Raw genomic sequence first — 15,476 nt, 5'->3', positions numbered from 1 at the left:
TTAACTTACTGTTCTCTTTCCTCTTTGTTAAGGGGTGTGTGCTAACTTAGAGGGGTTCTGGTCTTTGGTCTCAATTCCTAGAAAACATTCTTAGATGGAAACGTAGACCAGGTTTTAAACTTTGAGGAAAAGTTTGTGAGGGTTGCCCTGGAGGGAGCAGCCTGTTCATGTTTTATTTCTGTCTCAAAGGTAACTATTACTTGTAAAGTTCTGAGATGAGACACCCTACATTGTGAAGTCAGCAGAAAAGTGGTTCTCAACCTGTGAGGTTGCATTTAGTAAATCTAAAAATCTTTGTGTCTACTTTTCCTTTTGGTGGTGGCGGGGGGCAGAAATCTGTGATCACTGGTTCTTCAGGTTGATTTGTTATAAGCAAGTCAAGCTTCACTTCGGAATAGAATGTGTAGATTATAATTGGTATGTTGTAACTTCGATAAAAGCACAGTTGCAGAAATTCTGTTAAAAATGTGGAGAGTAAACATTTTTTAAAGTTTCTCTTTTTTTAGTTTTAATTATATAAGAAAAATTTCTTAAAACCTACACAAAGAAAACTGATTGCTCCCTTTTTTATTTTTAACATGAATTCTAAGTTAATTCATAAAACAGATAAGCTTGGATACTCAGGGGAGGGAAAGTTTGGTTTTTCGCAGACTGACTGTTTTTCATTAAAATTGAATAAGCAATTCAAAAACTGAGAAGTGTCTTAACATTTCCTGTAATTTCCAAAAGTTCTGTGCTATTAAAATGTATTACGCTGATAAGATAATACCGAATTTTTCTTATATAAGCATATTATATATACGTGAAGGCAGATATAAACAGAATAGAAATGCTAAAACTTAACCACAATTTGTATGACATTTCTTTAGGAGTCTATTAGGAATAACTTGCAATACTTGAGATTTTAGATTGTTACCAGAAAATGTATCTTAGGTTTAATCAGCTTTATGCCAACCAACACCTATGAAAAGGTTTTGGTAGGTCTCAGACCTACTAGGATTTTAGGTATGTATCTATTTTTCATCTTTGAAGACTTACTTCTGTTGATTGACTTTGAAGTATTTGAATTCACATGAGAGGATTTTTCTATGGCAGCAAACAAGGCCGAATTTCAGATTTCCTGCTCCTGTACCAGCTTCCAGCTGCTCCGGGCCATGAGTCCAAGCTGAAGCTCACAGTAGACTTAAGATTTTAATGTCTGAATTCTGATAGCTGTAAAGAGTGTGTTTAGCTTTAAAAGAACATTTTTATAACACTATTCCAGTCTCTTGTTTAGTTGGGAATAGTTCTTATCGTGATGGAAAGTACATTAATTTATGAATTTTTCAGCCCTTGGTACGTAGCCTGCAACTTGGGGGTAAACAAACCTGGCACCATTCATGTGCATGTAGTTTATTGTTCTGTTTCCCATTCACCTGTTTGTTTCACTTTCTCACATGATGTGCATCTGTAAGACAGCCATTTCTCTTCCATACAAAATGCTGACCCATTAAGAGCTTTTATTCCCTTCAGCTGCACTGGTATTGAGGTGGAGGAGAGAAAAGGAAGAGTTAAACATGAAGGAAACATTTCTTGAAAGTATGTGAAACTTGTTCTTTGCCTTTCTTTTTCCTGAAGCTCTTAAGTCCATGTTTTTTTCAATAATATGAATTTCCGTAAGTTTCTCAGTGACCCTTAAGAAGTTAATTCTTTGCTCTATTCCTCATAAAACTTTTCAGAGTTAATCCGGGATATAAAATGTCTGGACTAGAATCCAGAAGTGTACAGAATTTGAGTGAAATCTGACCCCTGTGCTTTATATACATTAAATCATTCTGTGAAAGAAAACTGAGACGTTGGATAGTAAATTGTGCGATACTCTCAACACATTTTTATTAAGTAAAAACAACTTTATTCCTTTATTCTTCCAGCAGTAATTCTTGTAGTTGGACTCCTACCCTCTTCCACCTCACCGCCCCCCCCCAATTTTTCTTTAGTTGTGGTTGGCTATACATATCCCTAAGGATATGTTTCTTTGTCTACTTTATGACAGAAACCACAACAAATTGTGGACGTGTGGCTAATATTTATGCGTAGTTTGGGTTTGGTAGAAAATGTAAGAAGAACAGTAGAAATTAAAATCTAATCAAAAAGGTATTTATGTTGTTTTGACTATGAACCTATGAAGAAGAAAGGACAGGAACTAGGAGTAATGGAATGTTAGTATTTTACACCAGAATAAATACCCAAGAGTGAAATTTGCTTGTAAATTATGCTCTCTCCTTAAAAATTTGTTGAGTATATGTGTGTGTCCATTCCCAAGTCGTTTGTCTGAGCCAAGCGCCAGCGTGTGACTTCGTTTCTCCTTCCTTCTGTTTCTTGTCTTTTTCTCACCTTGCAACTCTTGTTAGTGTCATTATCTCTAAAATGCTTTTGTGGCTTACTTTTTTATAGATGTTAGTTTTGATAATTTTTAAAAATTAATCTAATAACAGGTTTTAACAAGGAGGCTGTGGAAAGCAAAGGGACAGGTCTTTGTAAGACATACTATTGAGTCATTGCATTTAGCGCAAAATGGATGGTTACAAACACTACAGTCTAGCTTATTCATTAGATTAGTTCTTTAAAAACATCGCAGAACCATCATTTTGTTGATTACAGTCGATTATAATTGAGGAGGCATTTCCGTTATTTTACCATTCGCTTTTAGAGTAAGAATCTATTATACAGAAGGTTTACAAAACTTTTAAAATTGATATATTTAAGTTGTGTATTTTTGGATTCGTTTTCGTTTAGAAGTGAGAATCACTTCTGGCTTGAATTTTCATGTGTCGCTATATAAATTTTCTTTCAGTATAGTTTTATTTAAATCACTGAATGGTTGCTTGACAGCTGTTCTTGCAGTCATTTTTCTGTATTACTCCATCTTACCGGATTGGACATTAAGTCCTTTATTTAAATTTGATAAACATTTGAGTATCTGGCATGAGGTAGGTGGCACATGAAATGGTAGGGTTCCATCCCTTAGGGAGTTGCCTTAAAAAGGTACATTCTTTTTATAGAAGTTGAAATATGGTTTTATTTGAACTTAGTTATTCTTGTTTAAACTTAAAAGAGGAGGATCCTATTTTTGTCTGTAAAATTTTAAGGAGCTTAATTTCGGTAAATGCTTAGGTTCCACCCCCCCCCCCCATTTGCTAATCACCTGTAATTTATAGAGGAAAACTGTTTTCATACTGAATATTCCTAAGAATTTTGTATTTGTGCATATGAACACCTTAATTTTGTGCATATTATCACTTTTTGCCAGGAACATAGGGCTAGCTATAGAAAATAAACTCAACTGAATGTTGCCCAGAAGAATCTAACGTTGATGCAGTTATTTTCTAGGAGTGTTAAATTTGTAACAAATAATCCCTCGCAGATGATCTGATTTTGATATATTGGGAGTAATAGCAGAAGTTGAAGAAAGATAGGAAAAAATTCTGGTTTGAATGAAATTACAGTTACTGGTTTTTCCCTTGGAAAAAACTCTGAAAATATTTGATGGTTCATTTATATTATAAATGACAGCATAAAAATCTGAGCACGTGACTGATGCAGTGCTTCATGTATATTTGCAAAGCATTTGGAAAATTTTAAATTCTTTCAATGTTTCTTTTTTTTTATTCTTTATTTCTTATAAACCCTTATGCCGAAGGCTGACTTTCAACAGATCACAGTGAGGGAGCTGCTCTAAAATTCTTTCAGTATTCGCGCATTGCTCGCACAGAACTTATGTCTTATATTTAATGGTATTCATCTCTACGCAGAGAAGTATTGACATCAGAACTTTTGAGACCTATGTTGCTTTGAAATACTGTTGTTATGACTAAGAATAGAGAGGCTCTGATAGATTTCTTGGTGCACACTCCTGCTAGGGGATCTGCTTCTAACTCCTTTATAGAAGCCCCTGGTTTCCAGGTTGCTAGCTCAGTGTTTTGTTAGAGCATGTGCTTTAATCATTTATGCATTTCAGTGCTTAGATTGCAGTATTAAATTTCTTCATAAAGTGGATCTTCTCTTCTTTAAGTAAATTATTGGGAAATTTTTAACATGTTTTAAGAAAAATAGTTCAGCTTGATCTGGAGGCAGGAAAGAGAAAAAGGCCAGGCAGCTAGCTGCTCATGTAGGTTACTCAGAGAAAAGTTGATGTGAAGAGTTGCTTAATTCCTTTTTGTGTATCTTTAGAAAATTTTTCACGCAAATTCAGCCATAGTCTATGTTCTGTTCTTAACTTTTCCCCCCACTTAATAATATTTCTCTCCATCTCAGCATATTACAGAAACAGTTAACATCTCATTCTTTTTAATAGCTGTGTGATATTCTGTTGTGTGATGGTTATATACCATAGCCACGATTTTGACACACAGATTTTGACTGACAGTTTTCACGGTAAAGGTATATTCATATGGTGGACTTTTGGAGGTTCATAAATCAGTTGGTATGCAACCAGAATTTTGAATTAGAAAATATCACTTTACAACTTAGGAACTCAGATTCATAAAATGTATACTCTTAAGATAAATAAATCAATTATTAAATACAATATTAACTTAGATAAGAGCATTAGTTCTAAAGAAAGGAAAAGAAGCAGATTTCTATTAAAAGTAAAAACAAACCAAAAACCTGTGAATACGAGAAAAATTAGACGTATTCTCTGAGCCTTTCAAGTGTTCCAAATTCTTTAGAAAGCCTTAAACAAGCCCTGCCTGGAGCATAAGTGTTATTATGGCAGGGTGAATGGACTGAATCACTTAGGAATTTATAGTTTCTTCTTCATGCGCGATGTTTTTCTTGAGAAGCATAAAATTCAGATCAGGAATGGTCTCCCTTTGGCCCCTTTGGTTATTGGTCTGGCTAGTTCCTGAATAGGGAAGGCAGACGCAAAGATACCAAGAATCTCTTACAAAATACTTGGGAATTTTCAATTTGAGTGTGTACAAAGATTTATTTTCAAACTGTGTTATAACATAAACCATAAGTGTACACGTGATTATAAGAGTTGACAGGAGGACTGCATTTAATGTAGTTTAAATAATACGCTTTGTATCAAATTGCATATAGTTTGGGTAATGTTTTTTACAAAAGTTAGGGAAGTGTTAGCACATGAAAATTTGACCCTTATAATCTGACATGAGTGAGATATGAGAATGATTTATGCCAATGAATTATTTCAGGTACTCTTTGCTAATGATGGTGTCTGTTTTGGTCACTGTGGTGTCACTTTTGGAAGCACCACAACCAAACTATGGCTCAAAAGTTCGGTAGTCTTTTTCAACTGTAGCTGTTAGAATTGTTTTCCCCAAAGTATAGTAAATATGCTTTTTTTCTATGTGAACTGAATTATATAAATATTTTCTTCTGCTTGAATTTTCCTAAAATTTGTCCATAGGCATACTCCCTAAAGATGTTTGATAATCAGAAATACTGATTATGCTGGATAAATACATCTATTCAATGATTTCCTTATTTTTGAAGAAAATTATTTTCACTTTTAATTTTATTTAGTGACTTTCATTGGTTGGCAAATCAAATTTATGTCCCCCAAATAATGTGAACCAGAGACTTTAATTCTTAAATTCGTCAGTTCTTTAAAATGTATTGTTTTTCTTCAACATGGAAAGGATGGTTTTTCTTTTGTAAGTTTTGTTTCTAGAAGCAGTTCAGAACAATTGTGTTTTTCTTCTATATAAGTTACTGTTTTAGACTCAAACCATTTTAATTATATCATGATATCCTTGTTGACAACAGCTCTTGGCCAGACACTCTCCTATGTATATATTATCAAATAGTTCATTTTTGTCACTTAAAAATGTTTATCATTAAGAAAGTGCCAGATGAAAGATCCTATACAAACAATGAAGTGAGAACCATGGTCCTGGCCAGTGTTTGGAGTAGGCAAGGTCAACTTCACCAGAGTTCTGATACTCTTCAGGGCACCTGAGGGTGGGTAGTGTGGTGGATGTGTTTTCTGGGAAGAGTAGAAAGGAATTTGTTAGACTTTGGGGGAAATGTTATTAAAAAGACCTTTTATATCTGTGGGATTACCTTTTTAATCCAAGGGGCAAAGGAGAACTGCTGTCTCTTTTGTGCCTCTATGCCAGAATACATGTGACTTTCAAAGGTCAGCCTCCCCAATTCTGGTTTGGACCCTGCTTGTGTTGAATCTCAGCCAGCGTACAGGAGAATTTGAGATTTTTTTCCTCCCTCCCCCATTTTTTCTGTTTTTGTTCAGTGTAAACAGTTCCTGCCGTAGTAACATAGACAAATATAGCAGAGAATGCTTTTCTGGAAGAAGAATGCTCCCTAAGCATTTTTTAACCATTTTTGGGAAGAATTGATCTTTCTGTGTATTTCAGGCAGACCGAAAGAGAGGGAGGCCATTGCTATAAATTGAAGTGACATCATATGTATTTTGCCCCCATTGATCTGCATTTAGTCTCCAGCCAGGATAAAAGGAAATGGCATCAGGGAGGAAGCATGCTTCATTTAGGCGCAGATCCCAGAGTGATAGTGAGGTAATAATAGAACTCACGCCACTGTCCGTCGGTGGCTGCATTAGTCCTAGGCTCATTCCCCGTCTGGGAGTCTGAGACTTCCTTCGTGTGTGGCTGCAGCGCGCCAGCTGGGCTGTGAGGGGAGGTGCCCTCCTTTGCTTTTGGAGGGGCACGGGCAGTGGACGTGGATGTTCGCGGGCCCCGGGTTCCCTGTGTTGGTCCTGCCTGTGGAAGGTCAGTAGTGAGATGCGTATGGGGCACTTTCTGATCTAGGAGCCTAGCTGGCCCTGTCGGAGTCCTGTTTATAGAAGAAATGGTGGAGGACCTCGGTTGTGTGGTTGGTCTTCAGGGAGCCAGGAGTGAGTGATGCCCCCGTGACAGTAGAAAGAGGTTTCTAGGCTTCTGGAAGAGTCAAGGTTCGTTTTCTTTGTGCTGCTTGTAGACTAGGAGGGTGCGTTTGGAAAATCCATATTTTCTTTCCAAGAGCCTGTGTAAGAACTCTTTAGAACTGTTCAAACTTGTGCAACTTGCCTCAACCCTTAGGCTGACTGGGAAAAATTATGAGGTAGACTTTTTTTCTCTTTGTGCGTTTCTGGGTAATTAGCAGCCATGGAATCCTCCATGTTTAGAGCAAGAACACAGACTTCCAGAATTCTTAACAAATCTCAATGTATTGACCTCCTTTGGTGTTTTATTGTTTGCGTTCGAGTAAGTGTTCCAGTGTTGTGAAGTCCTCTATTTCAAGTGCCCACATGACTTTGGCACCCCACTCTTATTTTGTCTAAGTTTCTGAGGCAGATGCATTTAAAAAATACCGAGCTGGTTTCAATACGGAAAAAATAATAACCTCATCGTGAGTTCCTAGTTTGTGCAAAGGAAAGAACTTGCTCTTCCTCTCGCTGTTGAACTGTGGGTGTGAGCACTCCTAGACCCTCAGCAGTAAAGGCAGTTTCTTTTTCTAATGTTTGAACGAGCTGCTTTCTCAGGAGATAATGCTCTGAAGCATGTGCTTTATTTTTCTTAATCACTCCATGCTGTGACTAAAGCCGTGTCTGTCTCCACCCCACCGCCCCACACTGCTGTATTAAACACAGTGGGCCTAGAAGTCATGTGAAATTTAATTTGATTTCTACATGGGTGGGAGTGGAGTGACCCACACGGCATTTCCTAACACCCCTGTGCTTGCTGCCAGGGCGGGTGGCACCCAGCACTGCGTCTGAACAGGTTTGCTGGTGTATGATCTCTCTCAGTTACTTTGCGAACATTTTGGTTTATTACTTAGTACTTCTTTTTCATTATAGGGTGGCTTTATAGGGAGTGTTTATTTTACAAAGAGAAATATGCTGTACTGAAGCAAGCTGCTTGCCACATTTTTGCTTCAGTATTCTCTTTTCAGGGTCTGTAATCTCATGTAAAAATTATGTAATGTTCACGTACTCATTTGTGAGTGAGAGAGACTGAATTTTGCCTATGTACTAAAATAGCATTTGATCACCGATTTGAAATACGAGCCTCCCCTTCCCCCCCCCCCCCCCCGAATTGGAGGAATGACAGTTGAAAGCCAGATGGCTACAGGTGGTTTTACTAAGGAGAGTCACTTACACAAGTCCGTTCTGAAGACCTCTCAGCATCATGGAGGAATGTTCTCAGCCTCTGTGTTGGTCCTTGGTGCCCCTGCCCACCTCTGAGCAAGCAGGCACCTTAGTGAAGGAGGAGGGAGAGCTGGTGGGGTGTGTGCATGCTTGTTCTTTGCCTTTCTCCAATTAAAGTAAATTAAACTGAACAAAGAACCGCAAAGGCTTGACTCCCTCCCTTCCATCTCGGCTGCCCATCTTAAGTCAGGGGGCTTGGCTTTAGATATTTTTCCATTGCATAAAATGAGAAGACGAAAGCTGTCAGTGATCCTTCTGGTTCTGTTTCTCTGTGCAGGTGTGTATGAACTTTTTGCTTAGAAGAAAACTGCGAGAGATACAAAAGTGTGGATCCAGATATTTTGATAGGTTCCCATGTTAGTAATTCTCTGATATTAAACAGGAGTTTGTTGGTCAAACCCAGCTGGGGTAAGTTGAGGACCAAGCTAGTTGTCTTACTCAGGGTTTCTTTCCTCCCTGGGTCTCTCTAGCTTAAACCAAATCCTAAGCTTGGGTTCTAACAATAGGCCTCTTTGTAAGCGCAGGCACGTAATAGGGAGATGCTTTTCTTTCTACTCTTCCCTTTTCTGCAGTTCTGAAAGTTGGCCGGGCTTGTTCCTGCTGCACTTAGTTAGCGAATGAGGCCGCCACCCGCAGCCCATGGGTGTTCTGTGCTGTATCAGGCTGGGCCCTTCCCCAGAAGCGGTCTTCTTGAGTAGCTGTTGCTGCCCTGGATTGGCTGCCTGTAGAAGCACTGCTGACCGGTTTTGAGCGTGCGCGTGGGGATGCAGGACTGGCTAGCCATTCTGACCCAATCTGGGACCCTCCCCTCCCCTGCCCCTGTACAGACAGATGGGCTGCTGCTGGACGGGCACCTAGGCCCGCCGCAGGGTGGGAGCCACCTGGAGCACACTTTGGCAAGGGATGTAGTGGGGCAGGTGGGGAGAGACCATTTTGGGGAGAAAGGGTAGACTCCATGAGAAGGGTTCAAATGCAGGAGGGCAGTCAGGGAGAGTGGCCTTAGGGGGGAATGAGGGGCACACTCATGGCTGGGGCTGAAGGCTTAGCCTCCACCAGAGAAGGGGCCCCTCTTGGAACATAGGGAAGGAAGATCCAGAGAGGGAGGCTGCAGGGTGAGATGGATGGGAAGGAGGGCAGAGGGAGCCTGGGTGCCAGGCCCAGCTGGGCCGAGCTGAGAAGATGGAACTACAATAAGAGGGGCCACAAGAAAGGCTGAGAACAAAGTGTCAGCTCTGCTGCCGGGTCGGGACTGCCAGAGGCTGGGTAAGACTCCTCCCTCCGCCGGCGGCCATGAGTGCCTGCCTGCCAAGTGCTCATGGTGCCCGTGGTATACAAGGGTATGCATGCTCCCCAGAAGCTGGTGGTTCTGAATTTGGTCTGTTTTATAAAACAGCAAGTTTCTTTTAATATCATACGAGTAGCCTCATGTGTCTAAAACTGTAGAAAATGGAAAAATGGCATTTTTGTACTAGTATATAGTAATTTGATATCTTTAAAGCATCTTACAGACACAGTAGGTCTAATGGAAGGAAATTAAGTGTTCTCATATATAACCTCACAGGTCAGTGCTGAATCGTAACCCTCTGGTTTTGCTGAAGCACCTTGTTTCTCCTCTCAGCCTGAGAGAGGAGCCACAGCATGACTGTGGTGGATGGAGTGATGTTATGAAATGAAAATAACCAAGAATCAAGTGGTGTGCATTTGTGTCTGTCTGTCTAGAGGGAAGTGGCGGTTTAATTAGACCTTAGAAAGGTGAGGTGAGGAAAGATAAGAAATGCTTTCTTTGTGGAATCATGTAGTAAATTTCATGCATGCCGTCTCTGCTGGGTTTTCCTGCAAGTGCATTTTGGAAGAGTGTGTGTGTGAATGGAGAGGGAGGCAGAGGTGCAGTGCACACTTGGGGGCTGAAAGGTAAAGAGAGGTAGGGGAGAAGCCAATAATTTTTGAAATTTCTTTTAGAGTAACAAAATGGGGATTAAAATCCAGGTGTTCTTGTGAATATCCTGTTGCTCTAGTATTGACTTCCAGAACTGTAAATTTGAGTTAGTTGACAGGATTGCCTGGGCATGATCAGGAATGGAGAAAAGCTAAATGTCGAGAACAGTGGAATTCATAGTAGTTATTTTAAAACCTTCATTTTAGAATAAATACATTTTGGTTCCTACAAGATGTGTCTTAAATTGAATTTTTTTCTTCTGTTAACCGTTTGTGTGCTGCTCTGTGCTAGAGGCTGATATAGGCACTGTGGTACAAGAGTGAATAAGACAGATATTTTAAGTTCTTGGATTTCACAAGTATTGTTTGTTCACAGATTAGTTTGTGTTATTTTTGAACCATATAAAAACGTCTTGCTCTCTTTGCCCTTAATTGGTAATACCATTTTTACTTATCCTGTATGAAAACTCAGGGATCTGAGTGACCTTGTGTGGTTGGGCGTGTGTGTGTGTGTGTGTGTGGGTGTGTGATCATACATACAACCTTCTTTTTAATGGAATAATAAACTTACAGATTTTGTAATAGAGGGATTGTGAAACATGGTTCTAGTTTCATTACATGCTTTTTATTTCTTGGTGTACATTTGCAAGTCACATGCTAAAGAAGGAAATTTGAAAGTTGCTTATTTCTGTTAAACTTCCATGTGTTTACCTAAGATCAGACGGTTTCTGGAGTATTTGTCTAGGCTAAATGACCTTTTTTGGCATATGCATGCTGTAGAGAAAAAGATCTAATAAAACCATGATAATGTTTTATTAAGATAAGCACAGGTTTTTGTTTGTTTGTTTGTTTGTTTGTTTTTTGCGGTACGTGGGCCTCTCACTGTTGTGGCCTCTCCCGTTGTGGAGCACAGGCTCCGGACGCGCAGGCTCAGCGGCCATGGCTCACAGGCCCAGCTACTCCGCGGCATGTGGGATCTTCCCGGACCGGGGCACGAACCCGTGTCCCCTGCATCGGCAGGCGGACTCTCAACCGCTGTGCCACCAGGGGAGCCCTAAGATAAGCACAGTTTTTATCATTCACAGTGTATGTATACATTTAAGTCATCATGTTGTACACCTTAAAAAAAAATTCATGGTGTACAACCTAAAAAAATAAACAAGGTAGACTCAGTTTTTGATCTGCTCTTAAATATAGAACTGACATGAGAAGCCATGGAGAATAGGGCTTAATCAGACCCCAGAATGCAGTGTCTTTGGGGATACAAGGTAAACCTTGAGGTTTTACCATAGTAAAGTCTACAGTCTTCCAATGTTTCAGCAGCTGCTGGGAGTCCCCAGGGTTACCCTGGATTTGCTGTCTTTGGTCTAAACGTTTGGGTTTAATTTCTTGTAAGCTGAATGGCATTTTCACAGGCTGTTTGGTTTTGTCCTCAGCTTCTTCCAGACCAGCTGGTCTTGCTTCTGGAGCATCTCTTGGAGCAGAGGACTCTGAATCCCCGAACTCTGCAAAGACTTGAGAGGACGTACCACCTCTCGGAGCAGGATGCAGAGGTAACCAGGAACACCCTCAGGATTTACACTGTGGGTCCTCACTGTTGGTGAAGTATGATCCCATTGCGTCCCCAGCTGTTGGAACTCTCTGTAAGCAGCATCCCATGCTGTGTCTTACGAGTGAAAAGCAGCACTTCGAGCAAAGAGTAAACTGCTTCCCTGGTTGCGCTTGCTCCAGCAGGGGACCTCTGATCCTGATCATTACCAGGGTATTTTGAGGTCCTAAGTTTTTCCCTCTTTCTTCTTAAATCATTAAGATGGACATAAGTCTCCTAAAGGAATGAGCAGGCGGGTGGAATGTTTTTGAATTATAAACTTGGGTGGGTCATCTTGTGCATGATGGTGGTGCCGTCCTGTTGCACATTAAGAAAACTGGGCTGAGATGTGCCAGAGCTTCTTAGTTGTGTTCAGTTAGGACAGGAAAGGAGCCATGTGTCAAGGAAATGAAAACTAAATCTAACAGCCATGGTTTGAAAAGCAAACTTGGATGCTTGTGGGAAAGCAATATGATGGGGTCCTTAATATCTTTTAGCTTATTGTGAAGAATGCAATGTGAACCCTAGGATGAGTTCCAGAGTTTTCTAAATATATAAAATAATAAATTATTTAGTCATCTAAAGTAAAAAAGCACACGGTCTCTCTTATATAAAACTCCTTAAAGGCAAGTAGGTTTGATATGTGTTCAGTTGAGAATAAATGAACGTTTAAAAACTGTACAGTCCAGTAAGGCAGCCATTAGGCACATGTGGCTGTTCTGAATTGAGGTGTGCTGTAAGTGTGAACTATGCGTAGCAGATACTGGAGACATAGCATAAAAAGAGGAAGCAAAATGTCTCAGTAATGTCTTCTCAAAATGATACTTTGGACATGTTGGGTTAAATAAAATATTATTAAAAATTAACTTCACAGTTCTTAAAATGGAGTAAATGGAGAAAAGCCAGCTCATTATTAGATTAAAAGGTAAGATGGGCACTGTTATACATGTTAAAACCCTTATGTAAATTCAGGAGTTAATTGAAAAACTCCAGAGAAGACATATGTAGCTTTTTACCCATCTCAGCATAGATCAAACGTGCAACTGTTGCTGTTTATTTCAGCTCTTATATTTTTGTTTATAGGAGTTTCCAAATGCCAGCTTGTTATTTTTAATTAGTGTTTTATAGAGGTCTCTATTTATAGGCATGAGGTTATGCTTTAATCAGAGCTGAATACCACTGAAATGCCAGGCCCCAGTGACAGGCAGTGGGCAGACGAAGGCGGGAGGATCAAAGCAGGTGCTGGGCACCTGTCACTCCTCCACTTTTTGCCAGAAGCTGGGAGGTGGTAGACCCTGGTCCCCCCACCCCTTTCCTGTTGGCATAAACATAAAGCACACTGTGTTCTTAACTTACAGCTCAACTTAGTTGTTATACGTAACTTCTTAAACCTTCGGGAAATATAACAGGTTTTATTTTGGTTGCTTCTTTGCATCTCAGACTGCATCATGATGCCCAAAGCCAGAGCAGTCTCTTCAGGCTTGGCTCTTTGGTTATGAGAGACTGGGGCCTGAGGGAGGCTTGACTGGTTTAAGTAACTAGCGTGGTCAGCGTCCATGCAGTTCACAAATACTCTGCCAGTCACTAGGGATACAGCAGTGGCAAGGGTCACCCTCAGGAAGTTTGGATTCTTCTAGAACGACAGCTCATAAGGAAATGAGCAGGATAGTTTCAGCTAAGAGCTACAAAGGAGATTGCAGGTGAAAGTGAGCTAGGTGTCTCTAGGTAGAGTTCAGGAAAGGCCACAAGAGAAAGTGACATTTGAGCCAGGACCTAAGGGCAAGAAGGAGTTGGCCATACAAAGCCAAGGGGCCAGGAGTGATTTCCATACAGAGGTGACAGCAAGTGCAAAGGTGTGAGCATGGCATGTTCTAGGATACGGGTCAGCAGGCTTTTCTGTAAAGGAGCAGATTTTAGTATTTCAGGCCATACGGTTTCTGTCACAACTAACTATTCAACTTTGCTGTTGTAGCTGCCATAGGCAGTATGTAAACGAACAGACGTGCCTGTGTTTCAGTAAAGCTGTTTATGGACCCTGAAACTTGAATTTCATATAATTATCACATCTCAAGATAATTCTTTTTGTTGTTGTTCCTTCCTCTAAAACGTCCACACCACTTCTAGCTGTGGGCTGGTTTGGCCTGCCCCCTTCTGAGTTTGTTGACCCCTGCTCTGGGGCCTGCAGGGTTGAGGTCAGGGGTGGGTAGGGCCCAGATCAGGGCCTTAAGGCCCTGAGGCCTAACGTGCCACTGCCTTGCCCCCTTCCCAGGCCCTCCTAGGCCTTGGCACATAGTCAGTTACATTGACAGCTTATCTCACTGTGAGGTTTCCTTGAAAGGTCACTCAGAACCAGAAAAGCAACAGGATTTTGGCCAACCAGGGTATGTTCTAGAAACTTTATTAGTTAAGTGTGATTTATTGTGACACTGATTAGCAGGAATTTCGTTGACTAACCATCTGCCTTTATTTTAAGTGACAGAACATTTCATGGGAGAAAGAATTGTTATTTGCTGGGAAAATGAAGATTCTGACTTTACTCTTGGTGCTTCTCCTTGATCAAACATACAAGGATAGTCCCTTTCAGTTATTATCAGGGCTTTTAAACGTGTAACGTGTAATAAATAGCAGTCATTTAAAACATGGCTGAAGGTGCTGGAGAGGGGCAGCTTGGATGTGGAGCGTCCCTGTGGGAAATGGCTCTAGAGGTATTTTCCTGACAAGGAGCAATGTGCGTGACTGTGCTGATACTCTCTGTTCAGGGTGCTGTCACAGGCCCTGGGACCATGGTGTTGGGTTAGGTGTCTGTGCAGAAGGACTTCAGTCCCAGGACGGGGGGCGGGGGGGGGGGTCTCTAGCACAGCAGCAGGGAGTGCTCAGGACAGTGGTGGGGCGGGGGGCTACTTCCTCATATTTCCAGGAGGTAAAGAAAGGCTCCCCCTAGTCTTCCTTGGACTAGCATTTCTCCTGAAAGCAAGCACAGATGTGAAGTCACTTTTTGAGAAGGTGAGCCTGCTATTTCCGTAGCTCGTTTAAGCTCCTAATTGCCCAGCGCACTGCAGAGCTCTCTCGTTGGCAGAGCAGCGTGTTCTTGATGTACCAGAAGTCTCAACTGTGTAAGAAGCCTGTGCTACCATGAATCAGCTCCCTCTGTTCAGTAGTTGCTTTAGCTTCTTTGCTGTCGTGCCCACTTGTCCCTTCCCTCCTTCCTTCTGTGTCTGTGGGTGGGCTGGTGCTGTCTCACTGGGAAGTTTATTTTAATGATGCTCTTCGTGTAGCTCAATATTTGTATTAGTTGTGTTGCTTCTGTGTTTCCGGTTGTATTCACAGAATGTCCGATCTGTTGGTCAGGATTTCCGAGCATGGCGACCAGGTGGATGGTGTTCTTTGCCAGCTGTTTGCGTGTCAGGGGAACGCTGTTCCATGTTACGCGCCCCTTGTCCTCCGGGTGCCTGCATCACATGTGGTGTGAATACACAAGTCTGCCCTGCACGGAGGGACACCTTGTGTTCAGAATCTTAAAGGAAAAGTGCATGAGGACAGATGTAGTAAGCTAGGTACAGTAATGCATGTCATCTTAGGCCATTTTATGCCTTGCCTGGCCACTCGTGTCGCCACCATGTGAGAAGTGGGGCTTCGGAGGAGGAACGTTTGTATTCCTTAGCCTGGAAAGTAACACTGACTACAGGAGTAGTTACCATCTTTTACCTCCTGAATCAAAGAAGCCTCTGGCCATGTTGCTGGGCTGCTTTAACCAGGTCAGAAAATTAACTGAAAGGGAAACTT

The 15,476-nt window shown here is 41.1% G+C and overlaps 1 protein-coding gene across 15 annotated transcripts in view; it reads left to right on the top strand.

Annotated features, from left to right (window-relative positions):
- Nucleotides 1–15,476, top strand: part of AOPEP (aminopeptidase O (putative)) — a 372,968-nt gene that overhangs the window by 316,691 nt on the left and 40,801 nt on the right. For 6 of the 15 annotated variants that reach the window (XR_012332454.1, XR_012332452.1, XM_073805981.1 and 3 more), the window contains one exon: nt 11,542–11,658. The exons of 3 other annotated variants lie outside the window; for them this stretch is intronic. Coding sequence is in view for 8 of the 12 variants with exons in the window: in XM_073805981.1 (XP_073662082.1) it covers nt 11,542–11,658 (117 nt within the window). In the remaining 4 variants the exon portion in view is untranslated. Of the gene's footprint in view, nt 1–11,541; nt 11,689–15,476 lie in introns of all 15 variants that reach the window. 6 more of the 15 variants (XR_012332453.1, XR_012332451.1, XM_033857859.2 and 3 more) reach the window with 1 other exon arrangement.

This window comes from Tursiops truncatus, chromosome 6 (genome assembly GCF_011762595.2).
Source record: "Tursiops truncatus isolate mTurTru1 chromosome 6, mTurTru1.mat.Y, whole genome shotgun sequence".
Lineage (NCBI taxonomy): Eukaryota > Metazoa > Chordata > Mammalia > Artiodactyla > Delphinidae > Tursiops > Tursiops truncatus.
This window is presented reverse-complemented; position numbering and strand designations above follow the sequence as displayed.